Source organism: Peromyscus maniculatus, chromosome 22, assembly GCF_049852395.1.
Source record: "Peromyscus maniculatus bairdii isolate BWxNUB_F1_BW_parent chromosome 22, HU_Pman_BW_mat_3.1, whole genome shotgun sequence".
Lineage (NCBI taxonomy): Eukaryota > Metazoa > Chordata > Mammalia > Rodentia > Cricetidae > Peromyscus > Peromyscus maniculatus.
Window position 1 is genome coordinate 12,280,591 of NC_134873.1, and position 25,468 is coordinate 12,306,058.

At 39.2% G+C, this 25,468-nt stretch overlaps 1 protein-coding gene across 2 annotated transcripts in view; it reads left to right on the top strand.

Moving 5' to 3' along the window:
- The first annotated feature begins 349 nt into the window (after window positions 1-349).
- LOC102919436 (uncharacterized) overlaps window positions 350-25,468 on the top strand; it is a 41,665-nt gene continuing 16,546 nt past the window's right edge. The window contains exon 1 of one of the 2 annotated variants that reach the window (XM_076559610.1): window positions 350-541. In XM_076559610.1, coding sequence (XP_076415725.1) covers window positions 371-541 — 171 coding nt within the window. In that variant the 5' untranslated portion in view covers window positions 350-370. The remainder of the gene's footprint in view (window positions 542-25,468) is intronic. The other variant, XM_016009557.3, reaches the window with a different exon arrangement.

A 25,468-nucleotide genomic window follows, 5' to 3' on the forward strand; every position in this document is an offset into this window, starting at 1 on the left:
ATTCCAGAGAGTATGGATATGTTAAGAGTCTTTGTTTTTAAATTTGTTGTTGATGTTTATTTTGCTTCCTTGTTTGTTTTGGTTTTTGAAACAGGGTTTCTTTGGGTACTATTATCTGTCCTGGAGCTAGTTCTCTGGAACAGGCTGACTTCTACTTAGTGATCACGATTAAAAATGCCTGCCACCATGCCGCGGGTCTTTGTTTCGTTTTGGGTCAGGGTCTCACCATGTAGCCCTGAATGGCTTTCACAGAAGTTCGCTTTCTAGAGTGTGGGCAGTCACGGGTTGCACCTGAACTTTCCTAAAATGTTTTGATACTTATCGCTGAGTCAGTAGAGTTCTCCAATCAGGGACCATAGTACTAAAAGGAATGAACTGTCCAATCGGGAGCACGGATAGTCGCAGCGTGCGTCCCGGAAGTCTTTTTAATGCTTTGCTTAGTAACCGGGATCCTTGTGAGGACCTGTTTGGGGAGACTTTGTGTTCTGCCGACTACAGGCATCTTTGGAAGGAAACCCAAACACATCAGAAGCCAGGAATGGTGAGTGTGCCTTGGGCTCCTGCAATCTTGGGTGTCGGGGTTGGCACACCAGCTCCTTTGCGTCGCCAGCACCTGGCGTTTCTCCTGGTGCTTGCAGTCCAGTGGAAATTGGAAACTGGGCCAGCCGTGCCTATGCCCACGCCTACGTGCTCTTGAAGTGTGCACCCCACAGGCAGCCTTGCGCCCCAAGTAGCCCACTTTTCTCTCCTGGTGAAGCTGCTTCCTCGCAGTCCCCAGCCCTGTTTACCTGCGCCTACACAGACCTGCAGTACTGGCGGGTTGGTATTGCTGAGTCCAACCTGTGCTCTGTAGAGACGTGGGTGTTCTGTGCAGTTTACCTTCTGTTGGACTTCTGTTTGCGCTGATTTTTCCCCCATTATCACGTCGGATTTCATTTCTGTCTTCCTCCCCCGCCCCTCATCTGGTCTGCCTCAGAATAGTTCCCCCATGCTTCGTGGTGTTCAAGAAGTTTCCCACAGAGCTGTATGTCTACTCCTTAACACCTCATTCAATATGGTTTTTGCATTTTCCCCTTTGTTTTCTTGTTTGTTTGTTTTAGTTTTTAAAAAAATTATTTTCAATGTATTCGTTTTATTTTGTGTGTGTGTTTTGCTTGCATATATGTCTATATCATGCGCATGCTTGGTGGTGTCTTTGGATCCCATGGAACTGGAATTTCAGATGGATGAGAACCACCTTGTGGGTGATAGGAACCGTACAAGTGCTCTTAACCACCGAGCCACCTCTCTAGCCCCCCTTCTTGCTTTAGTTTTACAAAATGATACTGTGTGAGAGTTTTTTCTTTTTCTCCTGACTGCAGTTGTTCCATCTAATTGCCTGCAGATTTCATGATGTCATTTTTTAAACAGCTGAATAGTACTCCATTGTGTAACTATACTACATTTTCTTTATTCATTCTTCTGTTGAAGGACATCTATGCTGTTTCCAGTTTCTGGCTGTTATGATAGAGCAGCAATGAATATTGTTGAGTAAGTGTCCTTGTGGTATGATGAAGCATCCTTTGGGTTTATGCCCAAGAGTGGTATAGCTGGATTTTAGGTACATCAAGTCCCAACTTTCTGAGGAACTGCCATATTGATTTCTGTAGTGGCTGTATAAGTTTGCACTCCCTCTAGCAAAGGATGAGTGTTCCCCTTATTCCACATCCTCGCTGATGTGAACTATTACTTGTGTTACTCATTTTAGCTATTCTGACAGGTGCAAGATGGAGTCTCACAGTACTTTTGATTTGTGTTTCCATGATGGCTAAGGAGGTTTTTCTCAGTCACTTGAGTTTCCTCTATTGACAATTCTCTTTTCAGATCTGATCCCCATTTTTAAATTGGATTATTTATTTTTTTTAATATCTAGTTTCTTGAGTTCTTTATGTATTTTGGGTATTAGTCTTACATCGGATATGGAGCTGGTAAAAATCTTTTCCCATTCTATAGAACGATTCTTTGAATGATGGTGTACTTTGCCATACAGAAGTTTTTAAGTTTCATGGGGCCCCATTTATTAATTGTTGATCTTAGTGCCTGTGCTATAGGTTCTGTTTAGGAAGTTGTCTCCTGTGCTGATGTGTTCAAGACTATTCCCTACTTTCTCCTCTATCAGGTTCAGTGTATCTTGCATCTTTTGAGGACTTTGATCTACTTTTTTTTTAATCACAAAAACTACAGTTTTGTGAAGGGTGGTAACTATGAACTGTTTGCATTCTTCTACACACAGACATCCAGTTTGACCAGCACCATTTGTTGAAGATGTTGTTCTTTTTTCCAGTGGGTGTTTCTAGCTTCTTTATCAAAAATTGGGTGTCCATAGGTGTGTGGATTTTTGTCTTGGTCTTCAATTTTATTCCATTGGTTAGCTAGTCAGTTTTTAGGGCAACATCATGCAGTTTTCACTAGGATACCTTTGTAGTACAACTTGAAATTAGGAATATTGAGGACCCCCCCCCCCTCAGCAGTTCTTTTATTGTTTAGAAATGTTTTAGCTATCCTGAGTGTTTGTTTGTTTGTTTTTTCCCAGATGAAGTTGCAAATTTGTCCTTTCCAGGTCTGAGTTTTGGAATTTTGATGGAGATTGCATTGAATCTATAGATTGCTTTTGGAAGGATGGCCATTTTTACTATGTTAATACTACTGATCCATGAGCACAAGAGAGCTTTCCATTTTCTGATATCATTTTCAATTTCTTTCTTTAAAGACTTGAAGTTTTTATCATACAGTGTCTTTCACTTGCTTGGTTAGTTACCTCAAGATATTTTATATTATTTGAGACTATTGTGGAAGTGTTGTTTTTCTGATTTTTCCCCCTCAGTCCATTAGTCATTCTTATATAGGAGAGCTACTGATTATTTTGAGTTAATTTAATATCCAGCTACTTTTTCTGAAAGTATTTATCAGTTATAGAAGTTCCCCAGTGGAATTTTTAGGGTCACTTATGTATACTATGATGTCATCAGCAAATAAAGATACTTTGACTTCTTCCTTTCCAGTTTGTATCCCTTTGATCTCTTTTAGTTGTCTTATTGCTCTAGCTAGGTCTGCAAGTACTATATTAAATACATATGGAGAGAGTGGACAACCTTGTCTTGTTCCTGATTTTAGTGGAATTGCTGTATGTTTCCTTCCATTTAATGTGATGTTGGTTATAGGCTTGCTGTTATTGAACCCCAAAGTTTAGGGTCTCAAGTGGGCGCCCCAAGAACTCAGACTCCAGTCCAGTTGATGCAAGAGCAGGAGGATTTATTAAGCTTCTGTACAGAAGGGCTCCTCTGCTCCCAAGGGCAAGAGTCGCATCTTACTGCAGCCCCATGAGGGCTTTTAAAGGAAAAACCCACAAAACCCACAAGATTACAATTCCCATACAGTTTCGTTTCACAAGATCATGCTCTGATCAGAGTGATCACAGAGTGGGTACAGTTATGTCAACAGGTACATTCTTCCTGAAACCTCAAGGGGGGTATCAGGGCAGGAGTGGAGTTTACACACAGGTCATGGTGGTCCTTCCTGGGACATTTGCAACTATCCCAGTCACAGTTGAGCACATCTCTTAACAGAAATCTCTTTACATTGTTATATGGTTGCAGGGGAGATTGAACAATGGCTAAGTCAGGTTGCCCTTGGAACTAGATTTTTAGTTTCTCATTTCCTGGTGCTTGAAGCTTCTCTTTTCCTGAGGCTTGGGGGTGTAAGCCTGAAGGGCTAGGGTCTTCCACTGTAAACTGCCTTTATTATGTTTAGTTATGCCCCTTGTATACCTATTTACTCCTGGACTTTTACCATGAAGGGGGGTTGGATTTTGTCATAGGGACTTTTCTGCATGTAATGAGATGATCATCTGTTTCTTTTTTCCCTTTCATTTCTTTACATGATGGAGTACATTTATTTTGTGTGTTGAATCATCCATGCATCTTTGGGATGAAGCCTACTTGATCATGGTGGATGCTCTTTTTTTGATGTGTTCTTGGATTCGGTTTGCAAGTATTTTATTGAGTTTTTTTTTTTTTTTTTTTTTTTTTTTCCGGAGCTGAGGACCAAACCCAGGGCCTTGCACTTGTAGACAAGCACTGTACCACTGAGCTAAATCCCCAGCCCCTTTATTGAGTATTTTTGCATTCATGTAAAAGTGAAATTGCTCTGTAATTCTTTCTTTGTTGGGTCTTATGCGGTCTGTCTATCACGGGAACTGTGTCCTAATAAAATGAATTGGGCAGGATTCCTTTTTCTCTTTTGTGGAATAATTTGAGGAGTATTGTCATTAACTCTTCTTTGGAAGTCTGGTAGAATTCTGCATTAAAACCCTTTGGCCTTGGGCTTTTTTTTTTTTTTTTTTTTTTGTCGGTTGGTAGACATTTAATGACTCCTATTTCTCGAGGGGTTTTAGGTCTACATACATTGTTTATCTGATCTTGGTTTAACTTTGGTAAAGTAGCTATTGAGAAAACTCTCTGTATCTTTTAGATTTTCCAGTTTGGTGACTACAGGTTTTTAAAGTATGTCCTTATGAGTCTCTGGATTTCCTTGGTGTTTGTTATGCCTCCTTTTTATTTCTGGTTTTGTTAATTTGGATATTCTATCTCTGCCTTTTAGTTAGTTTAGATAAGGTTTGTCTTGTTGATTTTTCTCAACCAACTCTGTGTTTCATTGATTCTTTGTGTTGTTCTCTTTGTTTCTGTTTTATTGATTTCAGCTCACAATTTGATTATTTCCTGTTGTGTACTTCTCTTGAGTGTGTTTGTTTCTATTTGTACTAGAGCTTTCATATGTGCTGACAAGTTGGTAGTATGAGATCTTCCAGTATTTTTATATAGGCACCTAGTGCTATAATTAACCTCTCAGAGTTGCTTTCATTGTGCCCTGTAAGTTTGGGTATGCCATGTATTCATTTTCATTGAACTCTCGAATGTCTTTTATTTCTTTCTTTACTTCTGTCTTGACCTGTTTTTCATCTAGTAGAGAGTTGTTGAGTTTTCATTAGTTTTAGGCTTTCTGCTGTTTTGTTGTTGTTGACATCCAGCTATGTTGGTGGGATAGGATTCAAGGAGTTATTTTGTGTCTGTTGAGTCTTGCTTTGTGTAGAAGTATGTGGTCAATTTTAGAGAATGTTTCCTGAGGTGCAGAGAAGAAGTTTTATTCTTTTGTGTTAGGGTGAAATGCCCTGTAAATATCTGTTAGGCCCATTTGGTTTATAATGTCTATTAGCTCCAGTATTTCTCAGTTTAGTTTTTGCCTGAGTGACCTGCCTATTGGTAAGAACGGGGTATTGAAGTCTCCCACTATCAGTGTGTGAGAGTCAATGGGTGATTTAAGCTGTAGAAATGTTTCTTTTTACAAACTTTGATACCCTTGTGTTTGGGACATAGATATTAAGAATTGAAATGTCATCTTGTTAGATTTTTTTCCTTTGATGAGTATGAAGTTTCCTTCCCTATCTCTTTTGATTAGTTTAGGTTTGAAGTCTATTTTATTATATACTAAAATGGCTACACCAGCTTGCTTCTTAGGTCCTTTCACTTGGAATTTCTTTTTCCAACCCTTTATCCTGAGGTGTTGTCAGTGCTTGATATTGAGGTGTGTTTCTTGGATGCAACAAAAGGATGGATCCTGTTTTTGCACCTATTTTGTTAGTCTGTGTCTCTTTATTGGGATCTTGAGACCATTGACATTGAGAAATGTCAACGACCAATGGTTGTTGATTCTTGTTATTTTGTTGTTGTTGTTGGTGGTGTGTCTGTGTGTGTGCTTCCCTACTTTTGATTTTGCTGGTCTGAGATTTATTCCCTGTGTTTTCCTGGGTATAGTTAACCTCTATAGTTTGGAGTTTTCCTCCTAGACCTTCTGTATAGCTGTGTTTGTAGATCAGTATTGTTGATGGTGGCTTTATCAAGGAATATTTTCTTTTCTCCATCTATGGTATTTAACAGTTTTTTCTGGATATAATATTCTGCGCTATCATCTGTGGTCTCTTAGAGTCTACAGCACATCTGTCCAGGCTCTTTTGGCTTTAGAGTTTCCATTGAGAAATCAGTCATTTTAATAGTCTTTCTTTATTCAATATGTTTAATGTTTTGATTATTATGTGGTGAGGGACTTTCTTTTCTGTTTCAATCTATTTGGTGTTTTGTATGCTTCTTGTACCCTTATAGGCATGGCCTTATTTAAGTTAAGATAATTTTTTTCTATGATTTTTTTAAAAATATTTTCTGTGCCTTTGAGGTGGGACTATTTTTCTCCCTCTATTTTTATTATTCTTAGGTTTGATTTCTTTCATAGTGTCTCAGATTTTCTGGATTTTTCATGTCAGGAGTTTTTAAGATTCAACATTTTTCTTTGATGGATATATCCATTTCTTCTATCGTGTCTTCAAATTCCTCTGTAATTCTTGTTCCAATTCCTAAATTTTTCAGCTTTTTTTTTTCATTCCCAGAATTCCCTCAGTTTGTGTTTTCTTTATTGCTTCTATTTTCATTTTCAAGTCTTGGACAGTAATTCATTTCATTCCACTATTTGTGTTTTCTTGGATTTATTTAAGGGATTTATTCATTTCCATTTTAAGGACCTCTATCGTCTTTATATAGACAATTTTAAAGTCTTTTTCTTCAGCTATGTTGGGATATTCAGGGCCTGCTGAGGTAGGATAGCTGGGCTGTAATGGAGACATATTGCCCTTCCTGTTAATGATTATGTTTTTATTCTGGTGTCTAGGCATTTAAGTTTGGGATATATTATAGGTCTAGGCACTGATTTATGAATTTGTCTTTGTTGGGTGGGTGTTTTGTTCCTTGGTGTATGATTCCCCTCTGGAATTTTGTAGAGTCTGATGGCTGTGTGTTGCCTGGGGAAATTTTCTTTGGACCTGATAGTTGTGGCCACTGGGGATTCCAGGTAAAATGTGTTTCTGGGTGTTGGGGCTGATGCTTAGGAATGGGGGGATAAGTGAGGGATCTGAAGGGGTTCTCAGGAAGGAGGAGAGCAGAGTGTTCAACCAGGATCTGCATATCTGTCTCCTTGGAATAGGGGGAGACAATGAAGAGAGGTTACCCCAGAGGCTGTGCTCTAGCACTAGGGATGGGACTTGGGGTTTAGATCTTGAGGAACAGGAGAGAGGAAGATCTATAGACAGTCTACCTGCTTTCTGGACAGAAGAGGTCTGTGGGTTAGCAGAGAATGCCTGCAGGAGTTAGGGGGTAGATATTTGAGACTAGTAGTTGCTTCCTAGTTTAAGTGTAGATTCAACAATCTACTCTTTTATCGTATCATTTCTTTTAAGCGCGCACCATTTTTTTTTTTTACATAAGAAAGTCTAGAGGAAAAGAAAGAAATCCCTTAATCTAACCTCCTTTGTTTAGTTTCCTCCCTGACCATGACATATATCAACTTCAATTAACCCTCCACCCCAAACAATGCAAACATCCAAAACCCACCAAACAACCAAAAACAACCCCCCAACCTCTCATGAAAGTAGACATCATGTTCTTAAAATTACTTTGTGTTGTGTGTGTGATGACATCTTTAGGGGACTCTGAAAATTTGGAATTATGGTCCAGTCCTGAGAGAGCTAGCTGTATCTTTGTTATCTAGTCTCTGTGTGATGGGAAAGTGCCAGGCTTATCTGAAATTATAGCTGCAATAGTATTTGAGGCTGACCATCTTAGCTAACCACTTTGAAGTTGTCCTGTGCAGTTGGTAGTCTGAAGCTGATCTTTGGGTGGTGGTTGTCATCTTGTTGGTATTACCACAATCTAGGTTGATTCATCATTGCAGGCTTCTTGGAGACTTCAAAGGTTATTGATAGGAATGGTCATAGTTTACTGCTGAAAACTTCAACATTTTAAATTTTATATGCAGCAGATCTCTGAGAGGTTAAAGGACCACAATCTGTTAATACATTCAGGGAACACAAAATAAGTTTCTATTTACCTGTTTCAAACTCAAACCTGAAAACATGTATAGGAAGCTAGATGAAGCTCATTTCTAGAATCATTTAGTATTCTATATGACCACCAATATCGCAACAGAAAGTTTATATATACATAATAATCCTATAGATTTTGACATAATACTTATACCTTAAGAAAGGTTTTAAAGAGTCAATGAAAACCAGAGGATGATGAGATTAGTGGCAATAGAATAGTACCTTAATTCTGTTTTCTTCTGTCTCATACCAGGTGGGTCTTTTGACATGAGACTGAGATTTTGGATTTTCCTTTAACAAACATGCGTGAGTTTAGAGAAGGAGAGAGCCAAGCTCCAACTCCAACCAAAGCCAACTCTAATTTTTAAATGAACTGGGATCACAGAAGGACCATTTGCTTTTTCTGTTTGTAGAGAGCAGCAGAAAGAAGCATGTGGGAAGATTTAGGAAATTCTGCCCTGTTGGAGATGAGCTCTACCGTTAGGCCAATTTACTCTTTCTCTTGGGACATTTTCTCCTGGTGATTTTGTGCTGCTTCTTCAGATGTCTCACTTGTCCAGTAGTTTCCTGATTCTTTAGTTGGATGCTTTCACTCTTCTAAAAAGACAAAAACAAAACCCCACCATAACCCTAACTTTGGGGAGTTCCTATTTTTTGGGGGCAGGTTATATCTTTGTTAAGGCAAAATGATTTTTGGCAACAGAAAAAGTATTGTCTTTTAACTTAAAAAATTGAAAATTTGGAAAAAAAATTTGAAAAATTGAAACTAAAGATACCTTAGTATGTGTGAATAATGTACCTATGTTCCCCTTTCTTTTTATATACAAATTCAAGGTTTAAGTGTATTATATTTATATCACAAAGGACATTTATTTTGAAATTCAGCCTGCCTTTCTAGTAATCATGTAGGGAGGTTTTATAATAATTTATAAACATTGTATATGAGTTTTCTAGTATGCAAACGTACCATTTAGGAGCTGTATCTGAATTTTGTCTCTGGGTGGTGGGATCAAAGGCATTCATCACCACCTTGTTCATTGTAACTAGAATTTAGAAAACAACTGACTTATAGAGATCCATTTGTCTCTGTTGGGATAAAAGGAATACCAAGGCTCTGCTCTAATATTTTATCTCCTCTCCACATCAGTTTTTTAGGAATTTAGATGTTTAGAAAACATTCTTGAAATGTAGTATCTCTTTGAATTTACTTAAAATATTTTAAATCTCTTAGCTGGATTTTTCATACCAAACAACAAAAAATATCCTTTTTATTTAATAAGAGAAAACTTGAAACCTGGTGACCAAGATGTCTAACATTCTAAGATGGAACTAAAACATGTGGTTTAAGAAAACTCATTTAGCCAGGCGCTGGTGGCACACACCTTTAATTCCAGGGAGGCAGAGGCAGGTGGATCTCTGTGAGTTCCAGGAAAGTCTCCAAAGCTACACAGAGAAACCCTGACTCAAAAACAAAACAAAACAAAACAAAACAAAACAAAACAAAACAAAACAAAACAAAACAAAACAAAGAAAGAAAGAAAGAAAGAAAGAAAGAAAGAAAGAAAGAAAGAGAGAGAGAGAGAAAGAAAGAAAGAAAGAAAGAAAAAGAAATCTCATATTTCATTTTAGGCTAACATGGCAAGTGTGCCTTTGGTAAATTACCATTTGAAAATACTATTTCTTTAGTTTATTTTTTCATACCTGATTAAATGAAAGGCATTTGTTAGTCTTTCTAAGTTCAAGAGGTCTCTCCTGTTTGTATCTAATCCTTATTAATCTTGATGGTATCCACAGCTTTTCTTCTCCAGTGGAAACAAAAGCAAAACCTCTTCCCCAATGTAACACATACCCTGCTTTCCCTTCTGAAGTCAACACATCCTTAAAATATACAGGGTGATTTAATTCAGCAGTTTTTTCTACTAACCAGTGTCTCTCTACAGCTGTCATTCCTTTCTCATTAGCATTTAAAAATTTAATGTTAGTAAAACACTGTGTAATCTCTGAGCGGGGTCTTTATTTTCCATTTATAAGCATATCTTTTAAAGTGTGATTAGATCTTTCTATAACTGCTTGTCCTGTAGGATTGTGTGGTATACCTGTAATATGCTTTATGTTGTAATATGCAGAAAACCAACCGCTTCATTTTACTAGAGACATATGCTGGAGCATTGTCAGTCTTAATTTCTACAGGTGTCCTTGTAATGGTCCCAATTTTTAATAAATGTGTAATGACAGATTCAGCCTTTTCTGAACTTAAAACAATTGCTTATTGAAATCCTGAATGTGTATCTATGGTATGATGCACATATTTCAATTTTCCAAACTCTGGAAAATGAAACACATCCAGTCACCCAATTTCATTTATTTGGATACCTTTTGGGTTCCTTCCTGCAGGTAATGGAGTTTGGTTATACAAAAACAAGTATGACATTTCCTTATAATTTTCTTGGCTTGATGCCAAGTGATAGAAAAATGTTTCTTCAGACTTTTACTATTACCATAGTATTTCTTATGAAATTCTGAGAATTCTAGCACAATGCCTAACAGTAACTGGTCAGTTTCATCATTACCTTGTGCTACAGGGCTTGGTAGATCTGTATGGGATCTGACTTGTGTTATCTAGAAGTGTTGGATTCTGTTTGAGGCTGGGGTGAAAACCCTATAGCTCTGAGAGGTTGAGGAGCAACTAGTTGACTTTCTTCCTTAGCCAGCATCTCAGAAAGAGAAGAGCTTTTTCTACCGTTCCAATCCAAAAGGAACTGCCAAACAGAGTCTGTCCCTCTCTTATACTTCCTGTGTGTTTCTCTATCCATCTTCCTGCCTCCCTCTTTACTCTCTGTGACTACTTCCTGTCAACTAGCTGCTGGCTCTGCCTCCTAACCTCAGGTTTTTATTTAATTCACACAGTCTCGGGGTTCACCGTGTGATCAAATACCACACAACAAAAGTTACTCGTTTTAGACCGACAAATATTGACGATGGTTTGTCTTACTCTGGGAAGTCTCATTTCCCAATTAGTGACCTGGTCATGCTAACGTGGGCCGATACCCTACTGACTCTTAACTGTATAATGTTGTGCGCAGACAGCAAAAGTTTTAAAGAGAAAAGGAGTAGTCATACAAAAGCTAAGGAGTAAATATTCCCCAAGCAGGGGCTTACATTCTGAAGATGGGTGGAGCACAATTATTCCTTGAAAAGGGTAGCTTGGTGTTCCCCAGGCTTGAGGTCCATGAGCAGAGCCTTTTTCCACCCTCACCTCCCATGGATTTCACGTGGCAATGGACATTACACCTTGCAAGTGCTTCTTGTAATTGGTGTGCACAAAGTGTGTTTCTTTTCTCTTTCTCCTTTTACTCATCTGTTTGCATCCAGAAACTCACAGAGAAATTTGGAGGCAGTGACACTTTGTAACTCCTACACACATGACAATACAAGAAGGAGGAGAAAATGGAAAGAGAAAAAACAGACATTTGGGTTATTGTGAAAAGATGTATTTTGTTTTTAACTATCTCTTTGTCAGCCTGTGATTGTTTTTTCCAATGGAGGCCCAAGAAAAGTGTCAGATCCCTTGAGGCTGGAGTCACAGGCACTTGGGAGCCAGATGACTTGGTTTAGGAGCAGCAAACACTCTTGACTACAGAGCCATCTCTCTAGACCCAAGACAAACTTTATTATCATTTCATTTCTTAGGATATTCTGACTTGTGCAAGATGAATTCACAAAACAGATATAATAGACTTTTGCCTCATCCCCAACCCTTGAAGTTTCTACTCATGCCCTATATTAAGTTTCTGTGTTTGAACCCCCATGGGGCCTGGCCCAACCCTAAAGGCCTGTTTTTTTTCCTTTTGGGGCCTGAGTTTAGAATTTACAGAGCAAACTTAAGACACTGTGTTTGTGGTACAGAGCAAACTTAAAAAGCAGTATCTTTTTTGACAAGGCAGGTGGTGAGTACTGGGTCTATAAGGAAGGGAGTGGGTATACCTAAAATCCCTGAACATGTTGTCTTCCAGTGCAATGAAATCTCAAATTGAAGTAGATTTTTACTGGAGTCCAAGGGTAAGTTATTTTTTTAAAAAATGTTTTTGCATTTTTTTTTGTTGTTGTTGTTTTGGTTCCTTGTTTGTTTTGTTTTGTTTTGAGACAGGGTTACTTTGGGTAGTCTTGGCGGTCCTGGAACTCATTCTCTAAAACAGGCTAGCCTGCAACTCAGTGTTCTTGCCTCTGCTTCAGGAGTTCTTGAATTAAAAATGCATGTTACTATACCAGGCTTGTTTGTTTGGGTTTGAGCCAGAGTCTCACCATGTAGCCCCAAATGGATTTGAATTCACAGAAGTCTGCCTTCCTCAAGAGTGCTTGCATTAACAGCTTGCAGTGAACCTGTTCCTACACTGATTTAGAGCTGCCATGCTGGTGATGCTGAGCTCAGAGTGGATTGTGAAGGGACTTGAATGGTCTGTGCAGTTTCCTTTGTCCTCTTTGACCTCTGTGTGTTCTGATTCATATTGTTTACCTCCTCATCTTTGGTTTCTGCGGAGATTTGAATCAGAATTGCCCCCATAGACTCATGTGTTTGAATGCTTTGCCATAGGGATTGGCACTCTTAGGTAGTATGGCCTTATTGCAAGGTGTAACCTTGTTGGATGTAGTGTGTCACTGTGGAGCCAGGTTTTGAGGTCTGATGTATGCTCAGGCCCTGCCCAATGTTACTGTCTCCTTCTGCTGCCCACTGATCAAGATGTAGAACTCAGTTTCTTCTCCAGCACTATGTCTGCCTGCATGCTGCCCTGTTTTCTTCCATGATGATAATGGACTAAATATCTGAAAGGTAAACCAGCCCCAACTAAATGTTTTCCTTTATATAACAGTTGCCATGTTCATTGTTCTTCTTCATAGCAAAACCACAAAAACAAAACAAAACAAAAAACCCTAAGACAGTTTCCATTCTCAATCCTCTTCTCTCCTTCCTCTCTGTTCTCCCTCAGAATTGTACCCTATGCCTCCTTATGTTAGCAAACTTTCCCCCAGAGCAGTGTCTCTTCCCCTGACACCTCATTCAATAATATTTTTCCATTTATCATTTTCTTGTTTTTAAAGGATAGTTGCAATATTTTTTTCTTTTTACCCTGAATGTACTTGTTCAAAATTAACTCTCTGAAGGAAGAATTTAAATTTGCTTTATGTTTTATTTGTTTGCAGTGATCTTTTTGAGGCCCTAATTGGAATTTGGAAAAGTATTGTAACTTTGCTGAATGTGCAAAGGTCAATGAGGCTGGCAAAGGCTTCCAGGGATTGACATTATGTTTTTTCCCTGCCCCTTGTTTTGTTGTAGGCTGCTTTGAACAGAAGATTTTGGGAATGTAATTTTATAATCAGTAATTTCTAGGATTGTAATCTTTGAAAAAATACTAACATTTCATCTCTTTGTTTTATCCTCCAGATAGTTGGGTTTTGTATGTAATATAATTTCTAACTATTGGTAAATCTGTAATAAGTTCATATGAGAGAAAGACGATTGTGCTTTCTACCTGTTAATCTCAATGATGAGAGGAGAGAGACCACTTACCCAAGTCACCAACACCAACTTAATTAAAGCAAGCTTTTTATTTGTATACATGGGCTGCTTCTCCTTAAGGGGACATTCAAGAGGTCATCATTGGATATGAAGAAGACAAAGCTTTTATAGAACTCAGGGATAGAATCTTTCCAAATGGAGATTTGGTAGACAAAATAGGTAGGGTTACTGGACATTGTGGAACATTACTTTAACCATGTAAAGATGTGTTACATTTGTTTTGGAATACTGCTTTAACTGTGTAAAGATGTGTTATATTTGTTTATGCTGCACCTGTTTAACGATGTAAAGATGTGTTGTTTTGCCTGCCTAAAGCACCTAATTGGTCTAATAAAAAGCCAAACGGCCAGTAGCTAGGCAGTAGAGGGATTGGCAGGGCTGGGGGGCAGCGAGGATAAGTAGGAAGAGAAATCTAGGCTCAAGAGAGAAGAGAATGGGGGAGAAAGAGGAGATGCCCAGGGTGAGCTAGCCAGGCAGCCGCCAGCCCACCAGACACAGAGGAAGCAGTGAAAGTAGGACATAAAGTATGAAAGAAAGGTGGAAAGCCCCGAGGCAAAATGTAGATGAAGAGAAACAGGTTAAAATAAGTTATAAGAACTAGTGGGACAAGCATAAGTTAAGGCCACACATTCATACCTAATAATAATCTCCATGTCATGATTTGGGAGTTGGTTGGTGGCCCAAGAGAAGGCCTGCTACAACTGGATGTTTTTGTTGGGATTTTATTGCTGGGAAGGGACACCATGACCATGGCCCCTCTTACAAAGGAAAGCATTTAATTGGGGGATAGCTTACAGTGTCAGAGGTTTAGTTCACTGTTGCCATGGTCAGAAACATGGCAGCTTGTGGGCAGACATGGTGCTGGAGGCAGAGCTTAGACTTTTACATCTTGATCTGCCGGCAGCAGAAGGTGACTGTGTGCCATGGTGGGCATAGCTTGAGCATAAAAGACCTCAAGGCGGCTCTCCACCCTGACAAACTTCCTTCAACAAGTCCACACGTCCTACTAACGCCACTCGCTGTGGGCCAAGCACTTAAACACATCAGTCTATGGGGCCATACTTACTCAAACCACGGCATTTCACTCCCTGCCCCCCATAGGCTTGTAGCCATAACATAATGCAAAATGCATTTATTCCAACTTCAAAAGTCCCCATAGACTGTCAAAGTCTCAACGGTGTTTAGAAGTCCAAAATCTCTTCTGAGATTCGCATAAAATCCAGATCAAAAAAATACATCACATATTTCCAACATATAATGGCACAGGATATACATTACTGTTCCAAAAGGTTGGGAAGGGAGCATAGTGAGGAAATACTGGACCAAAGCAAGATCAAAAGCCAGCTGGGCAAACTTCAGACTCCCACATCCTCATGTCTGATGTCAAAATGCTCTTCGGATCTCCAACTACTTTCATCTTTGTTGTCTGCAACACACTGTTGTCTCTTGGGCTGGTTTCACTCCCTGTTAGCAGCACTTCTTGGCAGGTATCCCATGGCTCTGGCATCTCCAACATCTTGGTATCTGCAAGGCAATCCAGGCTTCAGTTTCACAGCTTTACACCGTGGCCTCTCTAGGCCTCCATTCAGGGTCATCCCTTAAACACACTTGTCCTCAGCAGATTTCCTTAGACATGGAGGAAGATTCCATAACCATTTTCTTCTGTCCTTGGCTCTAAAGCCAGAACCATGTGGCTCAACTGCCAAATTGTGCTGCTTACTGGGGCTGGAACATGTCCCTCTCTTTCAGTTACATCTTCCTTAGCTTTCTGTTTTGATGGTTTCCTTCACTGCATAAGCTTCATTGTCCTGAAACTCACTCTGTGGACAAGGCTGGCATTGAACTCAAAGATCTGCCAGTCTCTTTCTCTGGAATGCTGGGATTAAAGGTGTGCACCACTACCACACTGGGCTCTGAGCTTTTCTTTATTTCCTTTTCACAAGTTGGAAACTTGGGTGGGTGGGATCTTGCCCCGAGGTCACTACTTCCTTTATTCCATTTAACATCTGTCTGTTCTTTAATCTGTTTATGTTATTGAACAGTAGGTTTAGCTCCATTCCACTCCCTACTCTCTATTTTCTCCTCAAGTTGTACATTTTGTATCTTTTCTTGCTCAGCTTGCTTCTTTATATTATAGATCTTTATAAGCACGGCCACTAACAACCACATGACACAGTCCACAATAGGTTGTTTTGAAATCTCCTCTGCAAATGTAATTAATGCAAAGCACTTCACTTTAGTCTCAGGCGGACGCTTAGGACAAGAGTGAAAAGCATCAACATTTTTCATCAAATATCAGGAGACTGGTCTCTAGGACACATAATATTCTATTCATCTGAAACTTCTTGAGCTAGGCCATCACAGTTCAGATCACCCTCAGCATCACTCTCTTGCATATCCATAGTAGGAGGGATCATTAAGCCCTAAGTCAAGCATTCAATTGTTTTTCTAATCCATATTTCCCAAATCCATATTCCTACAAAGAAAAACATGGTCTGACCTATCACAGCAATATCCTACTTCTAGTACTAACTTGTGTCTTAGTTATGGTTTTTTTTTTTTTGTTTTTTTGTTTTTTGAAACAGGGTTTCTCTGTGTAGTGCTGCGCCTTTCCTGGAACTCACTTGGTAGCCCAGGCTGGCCTCGAACTCAGAGATCCGCCTGGCTCTGCCTCCCGAGTGCTGGGATTAAAGGCGTGTGCCACCACCGCCCGGCTTAGTTATGGTTTTATTGCAGTGAAGAGACAGCATGACCATGGGAACTCTTATAAAGGAAAACATTTAGTTGATGCAAGACTAAAGTTTCAGAGGCTTAGTCATTATAATCATATCAAGCAATATGGCATCGTGCAAGCAGACGTGGTACTGGAAAGGGGGCTGAGAGTTCTACATCTTGATCCACAGGCAGCACAATGAAACTCTGTGCTACACTAGGCATAGCTTGAATGTATAAGACCTCAAAACCCACTTCACACTGAAACACTTCCTCCAACAAGGCCACACCTACTCCTACAAGGCCACACCTTCTAGAGTACTACTCCATATGGGCCGCACTTATTCAAACCACCACATAGGAGCAGAACATAAGCAAAATGAGTTAGTCATAATGGCCTTCTGAAAAAACATATGATTGTAAAATGGTAAGAACAACAGGTAGAACAACAAGGTAGCCATAGCAAGCCTTTTGAAATAGGGTTGCAAGATAGTTATTAACTTTTTGCAACACAGACATAATTGCCTTTCTTGAAATAGGCAGTAGAAAAACCATTTGTAGTTAAGGCTACAGGTGTTATATAGCCCAGTCCTTGAGAAATAGAGGTTTAATAAAAACAAGCATGAGCCTAGTGTATCTTTACTATAAGATGACTTTTTAAGCCTAAGATGGAGGTGGGTTGGTTCTTCATCCCCCTCCCCTTGTCTTATGTATTCCTGTCAAATCCGTGACAGTATCTTAACATTAATTATCTAGTGAGAAACAAAATTTGTAATGCATCAATAGATGCATTGCTCATTCCTAAATTACAACTGTTTGGTTTGCATAGATATAAGACATATTTTAAGGCCGTGTAATCTTGGTATACCAATAGGTACTATAAATAGTCATTTTGTCCCATTTGCCAGGGACTTTCCTGGGGCCAAATATTCCACTCATTTATGGAAGACGGGGGATGACATATTCTCTTCTGTAACTACTTCCTGCTGAAATTAGGATGCTGTTGTCATGTCCCATGAAGGCTGGAATATTAGCCAAAGGCCAGAAGACTTTAGGGAAATTGGGTATTTATCAGAAGCTGCTGGTTTGCTGACCCAGGTGAAAACACATGGAACAGTCATATTGACTGGACTGTTTTATATCAGCTTTCAGAAAGTCCACAGTTTTATGGTTTTGAAGAACTACCTGGGTCTGGCATGGTATAGTTCACCTTTGGAGCAGTTTGTAGTTCACAATTTATTTTCTGGATCGTGTCTACCATCTGAGTGGAACAGCTTTGCTAGAACAGATACAGACTAGGGAAAGAAGTTAAAGTAAAAGAACTTAAAGGCAACATTTATATTTGTAGCTTCTCCTTAGGAAGTAGGAGTATGCAAGGAAACATAGACTGTTGTCTATAGTTAGAAGACAACCAGAGGAAAGTTAAAATCTTAAGCATGTGACTGATAATAGTAGTCAGTTCTTTACCAGTTTATCAGAACTCCATTGATTAATGTTAAAGCTTTGAACTTTTGAATTTTTAGTATAATAGTAGCATATAGTTATTTGTAATTTTGTACCTTAATTCATTTTCTTAGATCCTCATAATTTATTTAGACTTTATATCCTTGGATGTTTATAATTTAAATTAGTTTTAGACCTTTGTAATTCATATAAACCTTAAACTTTTTAATCTGTTTTTTATCATTAAATATACAGAAGTGGATAATTACTAAGAGCAATCTTTGCAAAGCAAGTTCTTTTAAATAGTCAAAGTTACACCTGAAACTTGTTTTTCCTTTAATATGAAGCCTTGTAGTATGAAAAACCTGTTTGTGAGTTTGCTTTTTTTAATCAGGTGACCTAATAGCTCTAGAAAAGTAAAGCCTGATTTTTATATGTGAAATGCATTGACCAGGAAGCTGCTGCTAAATTGCTGAACTTAGAGTCATCAACACCATCAGAGATTTGAGAAGGATAAATTATAGTGGGAAAATAATCCAAGTGGCCTATTGATCAATTAAAACAATAGACTTACCCACTTAGACGGTTGCCCTAGGCTTGTGTTGTTTCAGTGGCTTCAGTGTGGGAAGTGGTTGTAGGTGTTTGGCTGTCATAGAAGACAGCAGTAAATCTTCAGCTACCACACAGGATAGCATCGGCCTTTGGCTGCAAGACCCAGGCCTGAGAGATTTTCCTGTAGAAGAGGAACCTGGGGGACTGAACTTACCTTGATGAGATAGATTGGAGCAGTCAACCCAACCATGCCCACAGTTTGTGCAGGGTCCTGGTGGCAAGATTGGCATGTGGCAGTTTTTTCCCCAGTGGTTAGCATTATTACAATCCTATTACATTAGGACTAGGATCTTGGGATCTCCATCTTTAATAGTAATCTTTTTCCATTAAACATTTTTTTCCATTAAACATTTTAAATGCCATATTCAGAAGATCTCTGACACGTTTTGAGCACTGTCTATTAAGTATACCTGATTTTAAATAAACCTTACTTGTTTTTAGTTACTTGTTCTAGGTTTAACCTTGAAAACATATATAGGAGGCTAAATAAAGCTTGTCCTTGTAAATGAATTCGATCTGTAAATGATTTGATCATTTATGAGGTGACTATTCATCTGTATGTCAATCATCTTTAAGAGTTTACAACAAGTTAGTAGCTTGTATAAGATTAGGATTCTACAGTTTTATCCTTGTTAAGTGTAGCCTTACAAAGTTACAGTTCTTGAATTGAAGCTGTTTAGTACCAAAATTAATATTTAAATTATAAATACAGTCCATAGGGAGACTGGCAGCTTCACTCTCCTTGTCCTTTCTTAGTACACCATTGCAGAATATCCTCATTTCTTGTGTGACTCAATTTATCAAAATAATAAGGTTAACAAAGTTAGCACAGACAAGGAGGCTAAACATACTTTTTTTTTTGAGGCAGAGTGCTGGTCCTGTCCAATTTTTTGACCCCCAGTATCAGCAGGGCATCCTCAGGGTCCCAAGGAAGGTCAGAAAAAGAACTGGTAGCTCTAAACGAACTCCTAATTAACCAGAAAAACCCTGAGAGCCATGGGAAGTCTCCATTTGTTTTGGATGGGGGAATGTTGGATATCATCAGATCTCCCACCCACATCCCCAGATTGGGTTTCCACAGAACCAGAAGAGAACCAGGAAGCCAGATGCCACAGAAAAATCGAAAAAGCTTCCATGACTTACAAGAGGATGCCTCCATGAAAAGTGAAAGTGCTTTCTGTTTCCCTTTTTTTGATGTGGCAGTTAGCTTAGGCAGTCCACTGAACTGAAGGTGTATACTTCAGTTATACACCTTGAAATCTTCCCAAGGTGTAGTATACTCAATAGGGAGCAGCTCCTCATTCTCAGAGAGCCAGAGGGAAGGCTATGGCTTCTGAATTTCTGAATTTGGGTTGGGTCTTTGATCTTGCTGGGGAACTCTATGTGTTAATAATCCCATAAATGGGAGAAGGACCACCAAGCTAAATCATCATGGCAATATGAACTAAAGGAAGCAATTAATTAATCCTAGCTTTTTTAAAATTGGTATACATGAGTTGCCTCTTCTCAGTGTGACATTCAAGAGGTCCCCATTGGATATGGGGAAGACAAAGCTTTTATGGAGCTCAACATGGGGTTTTCCAAATGGGGATTTGGCAGACAAAAAAGGAGGGATGGGGATTCTGCAGGAGAGGAACATAAGTAAAACAAGTTAGTCATAACGACCTCCTGATACAAAGACATGATTGCAACATGGTTCTAACAACAGATAGTCATGACACTGTAGCCATAAAAAGTTTGAAACCAACCTAGGGTTTCAAGACAGTCATAAAATTTTTGAAATAAAGATATGTTTGCCATTTCTGAAATGGGCAGTATGGAACCATTTGTAGTTAAGGTTACAGGTGGGGCATAGCCCAGTCCTTGAGAAACAGAGGTTTAATCGTGAACAGGAATGAATCTGCTTTATCTTTACTACAAGATGGCTTTTGAGCCTGAGATGAGGGCATTCTGTTCCTTCATACAGTCTTCTAGCACTTGCAAGATGGCATTGCTATCATTTTGCTGAAATTCTGGGCTTGATGGTGCTTTTGAGTCCACCTAGGCTTTGTTATGGGTCCTGTCTCAAAAATAAATCAGAACAAACCACAAACTACAAACATCTGTGGCGTAAGAGGAATGACTACTCAAGATTTCTGTGGTCTAATATGATGAACATTGTATTGAGCAGTGGAAAATCATTGACGAATTACACTTTTTAACCACAGGAAAGAATAGTTATGCAGCAATGTACAGCTAAATTTCCTCAGCTCTCAGAGCCAACAATTAATGTATGTTTGAAAACTTCATATGATTTTGGTCTGGGAAAAATCTTTCTATTAAATACCTTCTAAAGAACTGAATAACTGTTTTTAGAGTAATGTAGGGATAGATACATAGAGATATGAAGACAGGTTCTATTTTTTTTTAAATAATTTCCTTAGACCTGAGTAAATCTAATTAGTGCCTGTTAGTGGCCACATTTCTAAAGAAAAGTGACTTTCTCCCCCAGAAGCCAAAATTAAAACCAGGCTCTCAGTTTGGTGAGGCTTCAAAGAACACCTCAGTCCATTGTGGAATTGTTTGCCACCAGGATCTCATGCAGATCTTGGGAGCATAATCAGAGCAGTTGTGAATTCTTGTGTCAACACGTAAGTCCTGTAGAGAGCACAGCATTTCACAGTGCTCCTGCCTATCCTCTATCTCTTATATTCTCATTTCAGCTGCCTTTTCTGTCTTTCCTTAGCCATGAGTGTTAGGGATATGATAGACATGTCCCATCTATGATTGAGTATTTCAGTTGCTTATTTTCATTATTTAAATAGTATTTCTTCTCGATATAAATGACCACAGCTAGAGTAAGAACCTCCTCTGATTCACATTGATACCAAGTGAAATAAATGAATGGAGACAAATATTTAGAAAGCAGCGTGTCAACATGACCACTTTGAAAAACACCATCAGTAGGTTCTCCCTTAGGACCTATGACAACCATAGCTACAAGTTTTGACCCTGGCAGAGTTCGAGGCATGACTTCTTTTATGGAAGGGTTCTGAAATCTTGCTGGCAGAAGTTGGTTAGTTCCATAAGCAGTCTGTTCAGTAGGCACATCTGGTCTGGCACACCGGTATTGTAGCATTCAGGGTTCAGCTCAGGATAGCCCACTGATGCCTTTTCTTCCCCACCTGCTTTTATATACCTTTCAGCACTAAGAAAGATATGCACCTGGGACTTTCCTTATCTGTTAATGACTCATTTCCCTGTGTCCTGGAACCTAAGTCTCTGGTGACTTTAGCAATAGGGTTTTATCATCTAATTTTAGTGGACAACCAACAGCCATGGAAGGCTGTTATCATTTTGTCTGCCTTGGAACCATCTCTGACCAATTACCTGTACCTAACCACTGACATTTTATTTAGTCATTCATGGATTCTGGGAGCATCTTCTTCACTAATGTGTGGTGATATCTGCTTGTTCAAGTTTTGTGGATTTCTGGCTAGACTGGTCTATAAAGAGTTTATATCTTGGTCTTTGCACTACAAAAGAGAGTTCCAGGCCAGCTAGGGTTTCACAGTGATGCTCTGACATCCCTCAACAAAAGTTTTTTTTTTTTTTTAAAGATTTATTTATTTATTACGTATACAGTGTCCTGCCTGCATGTGTCCTTCAGGCCAGAACAGGGCACCAGATCTCATTACAGATGGTTGTTAGCCACCATGTGGGTGCTGGGAATTGAACTCAGGACCTCTGGAAGAGCAGTCAGTTAGTTCTCTTAACCGCTGAGCCATCTCTCCAGCCCAAAAGTATTTTTAAGTGGCTTACAGACTTGTGGTGTTGCTTTCTGTTTCTTCTCTGTTCTCTGCTTTGCTCCCTGCTCTGCTCCCTGCTTCCCTCCCCCGCCAGGCCTGGCTCCTCCCTCCTATCCTCTATTTCTTTCTAATAAAGCTCTTTATGACTCTGAAAAAATAAAAAAAAAAATAAAATAAAAATAAAAACCAAACTGTGGTGTTTCATGAAGGGTTACTTTTTTATGATTAGCTGTTGTTAACTACTTCCTAACCCTCCTTTCCTCTACACTCTGTCCATTTTGAAACGTGGAGCTTTGGTGTTTTCTCCTTGCATGCATATCACTTGAGCACTACTATCCCCTATTTTTATATGCATATACTTTTATCCTTTACTGCAGGATCATAGCTTCCCAAATAACTTCTCCCTTTTGGTTTTTCCAGACAGGGTTTCTCTGTGTAGCCTTGATTTTCCTGGAATTCTCTCTGTAGACCAGGCTGGCCTCAGATGCACAGAGATCCATGTCCCTCGACCCCCTGAATGCTGGAATTAAAGGCATGCGCCGCCGCCGCCGCCGCCACTTGGCTCCCAGATAACTTCTTCATGAGCATTTCATTTTGTTTCAGTCTTCTTCTGGCCTCTGCTTTATCCATTACTGCCAGTGCACTACCTGCTTGAAACTCTGTTATTCTACTCTCTTTATTATTCCACTCTCCACTTTCATTCTACCCATATTCTTCCTATGCCCCTGTACATCCTCCCAATCCATAGCCTGTTTCTAGCTCCTTTCCTCCATACTTAGTGTTAAAACCACACATAAACAGAAAATTTGAAACAAAGAATCTTATACGAGAAAAGCCATTTAGTGTTTCTCTTTTTGGTCATGGGTGATCACACTAAGTAGAATGTTTTCTAGTTTCATCCTTTTTCCTGAAAATGTCATGCTTTAACTTTATTTTTTTTTTCAGTACGGTAATACATGTGTGTGTATCACATTTTCATTATCCGTTTGTAAGTTGGTGGGTAACTAGATTGATTCTTCTTTATAGCTATTGTCCATAGAGAAGCAATGAACATCAATTGCAAGTATCTCAACAGTAAGACATAGAGTTCTCTGGATAGATGCCCAGAAGTGGTGTAGCTAGCTCATATATCAAGTACAATTCAAGTTTGTAAAAAATTTGTTTTATATGTGTGGGTGTTTTACCTGCACGTACATTCCCATGTCTCTTATGTGTAGTGTTCCTGGAGGCCTGATGTAAGTGTTGCATCCTGTAGAACTGGAGATACAGATAGTTGAGAGATGCCATGCGTGTACTGGGAATAGAACCTGGGTGGTCTGGAAGAGTAGCCTGTGCTTTTACCTCTTGAACCATCCCTATTTCTAGTTCTTGGAGAGACCTACTGACTGATTTCCAGAAAGACTACACTACTTATGGTGGTATTTTATTTGTACTGAAATGTGATTTTAATTGTATGTTAATAAATAAAGTTGCCCAGGGGTCAGAGCTATTAGAGCCATAGCAAGAGCATGGCGGCGGCGGCGGCGGCGGCGGCGGCGGCGGCGGCGGCGGCAGCGGCGGCGGCGCACGCCTTTAATCCCAGCACTTGGTAGACAGAGCTAGGTAGATCTCTGTGTGTTCAGGGATACAGCCAGCATTGGAGATATACACCTTTAAGACCTGGAGGGCTGTACTTACAGGCAGTGACGAGGCAGTCATGTGTTTGGGTTTACAACCAATGAGAAGGCAGAACAGAAAGACTATATTAAAGACAAACACACAGGAAGTAGGTCTCTTTCGGAGAAGTAGGAGCACCACAGGAGTAAGGGTAAGGTTTTAGCTCTGACCTCTGACCTCTTGGCTTTCTCTTTTACATTGATTCTGTGTTTCTTATTTAATAAGATGGTTGGTTACATCTACAACTACTTGACTGGAGAGGCCTACTGACTGATTTCCAGAAAGGCTACACTACTTTACATTTCCACCAACAGTGAACAAAGGTTCCCTGTGACCCACATCCACACCACTGTTTGTTGTTCTTTGTATTCCTTTTGAAGGCCATTGTGACTGGAGAGAGAGAGAGAATCTTCATGTAGTTTGTAGCTGCAGACTAGTGAAGCTAGAATCTCACCTTGCACAAAATTAACCCCCGAATTCTTCAGTGTCCTTGGCGTGCAACATAATATCCATAAATTGCTAGATTTAGAGGTGTACTTGAATTTATGAGCACAGGTAAAGTTTTTCTAAATAGGATTCCAGGATCTCAAGAAGTAAGACTTACAAGTAAGACAAATGTGGTTTCATGAATCTAAAGCTCCTGGGCAACAAAGGGAAGAGACCTGAATGCAAAGGCAGCCCACAGAATGGGAGAAAAATCTTTACCAGCTTTACACCTGACAGGGGATTAGTGTTGGGAATATCTAAAAACAATTTAAAAAACAAAATATCAGGAACTCAAACAACCCAATTAAAAAATGGACCACATTGAATAGGTATGGAGAGAGTGGACAACCTTGTCTTGTTCCTGATTCTTGTGAAATTGATTTCAGTTTCTCACATTTATGTTATATTACACATGGACTTGCTATAAACTGCCTTTATTATGTTGAAACATGATCATTGACTCCCTAATCTCTCCTGGAATTTTATCATGAAGACAGTTGTTGAATTTCATCAAATGACTTTCTTTCATCTCTTTGAATTTGTAATTGTGTTACTTATTTCTATTCTTTTGACCTGAGTTTCTTTTCCTCCTCTATTCCTATTATTATTACATTGGACTTTTCATACTGTCACAAATTTCTTGGATGTTTTATGTCAGGAATTTTTAAGATTTAACATTTCTTTTGACTTAGGTATTCTATTCTCTTGGTGAGGCTTGCTTCTGATGTGAGGTTTGAGTTCCTAAATTTTTCATTTACTTATTTAATTTTGTTTGGATTTTATTTATTTATTCTATTTCCATTTTCATGTCTTTAATTGTTTTATTCATTTTCTTCCCCTGTTTTTTTTATTTTTGTTCTCATAGATTTCATTAAGGGCATTATCCATTTTCTGTTTAAGGACCTGCATCATCTTCTTGAGGGTTATCTTATGGTCTTTAGTGCTTTAGCTATGTAGCAGTGGTCAGGGCCTGCTGTGGTGGGATAGCTGTGCTGTAGTGGAGACATATTGTCCTGGCTGTTGTTGATTGTTTTTTCCCCGCTGGAGTCTAGGCATCATGATTTGGGACAGTTGTAATTCTGGGTGCTAATATCAGGTTTGGTGTGTGTTTGATTTGTGTGTTGTTACTCGGTTTCTGTTGCCCTCTCTGTGCCTTAGCTGAGTATGCGGATGATGTTTTCTCTGGTCAGAAATGCTTCTGGGACCTTGATAAGCGTAGCCATTGGGGCATTC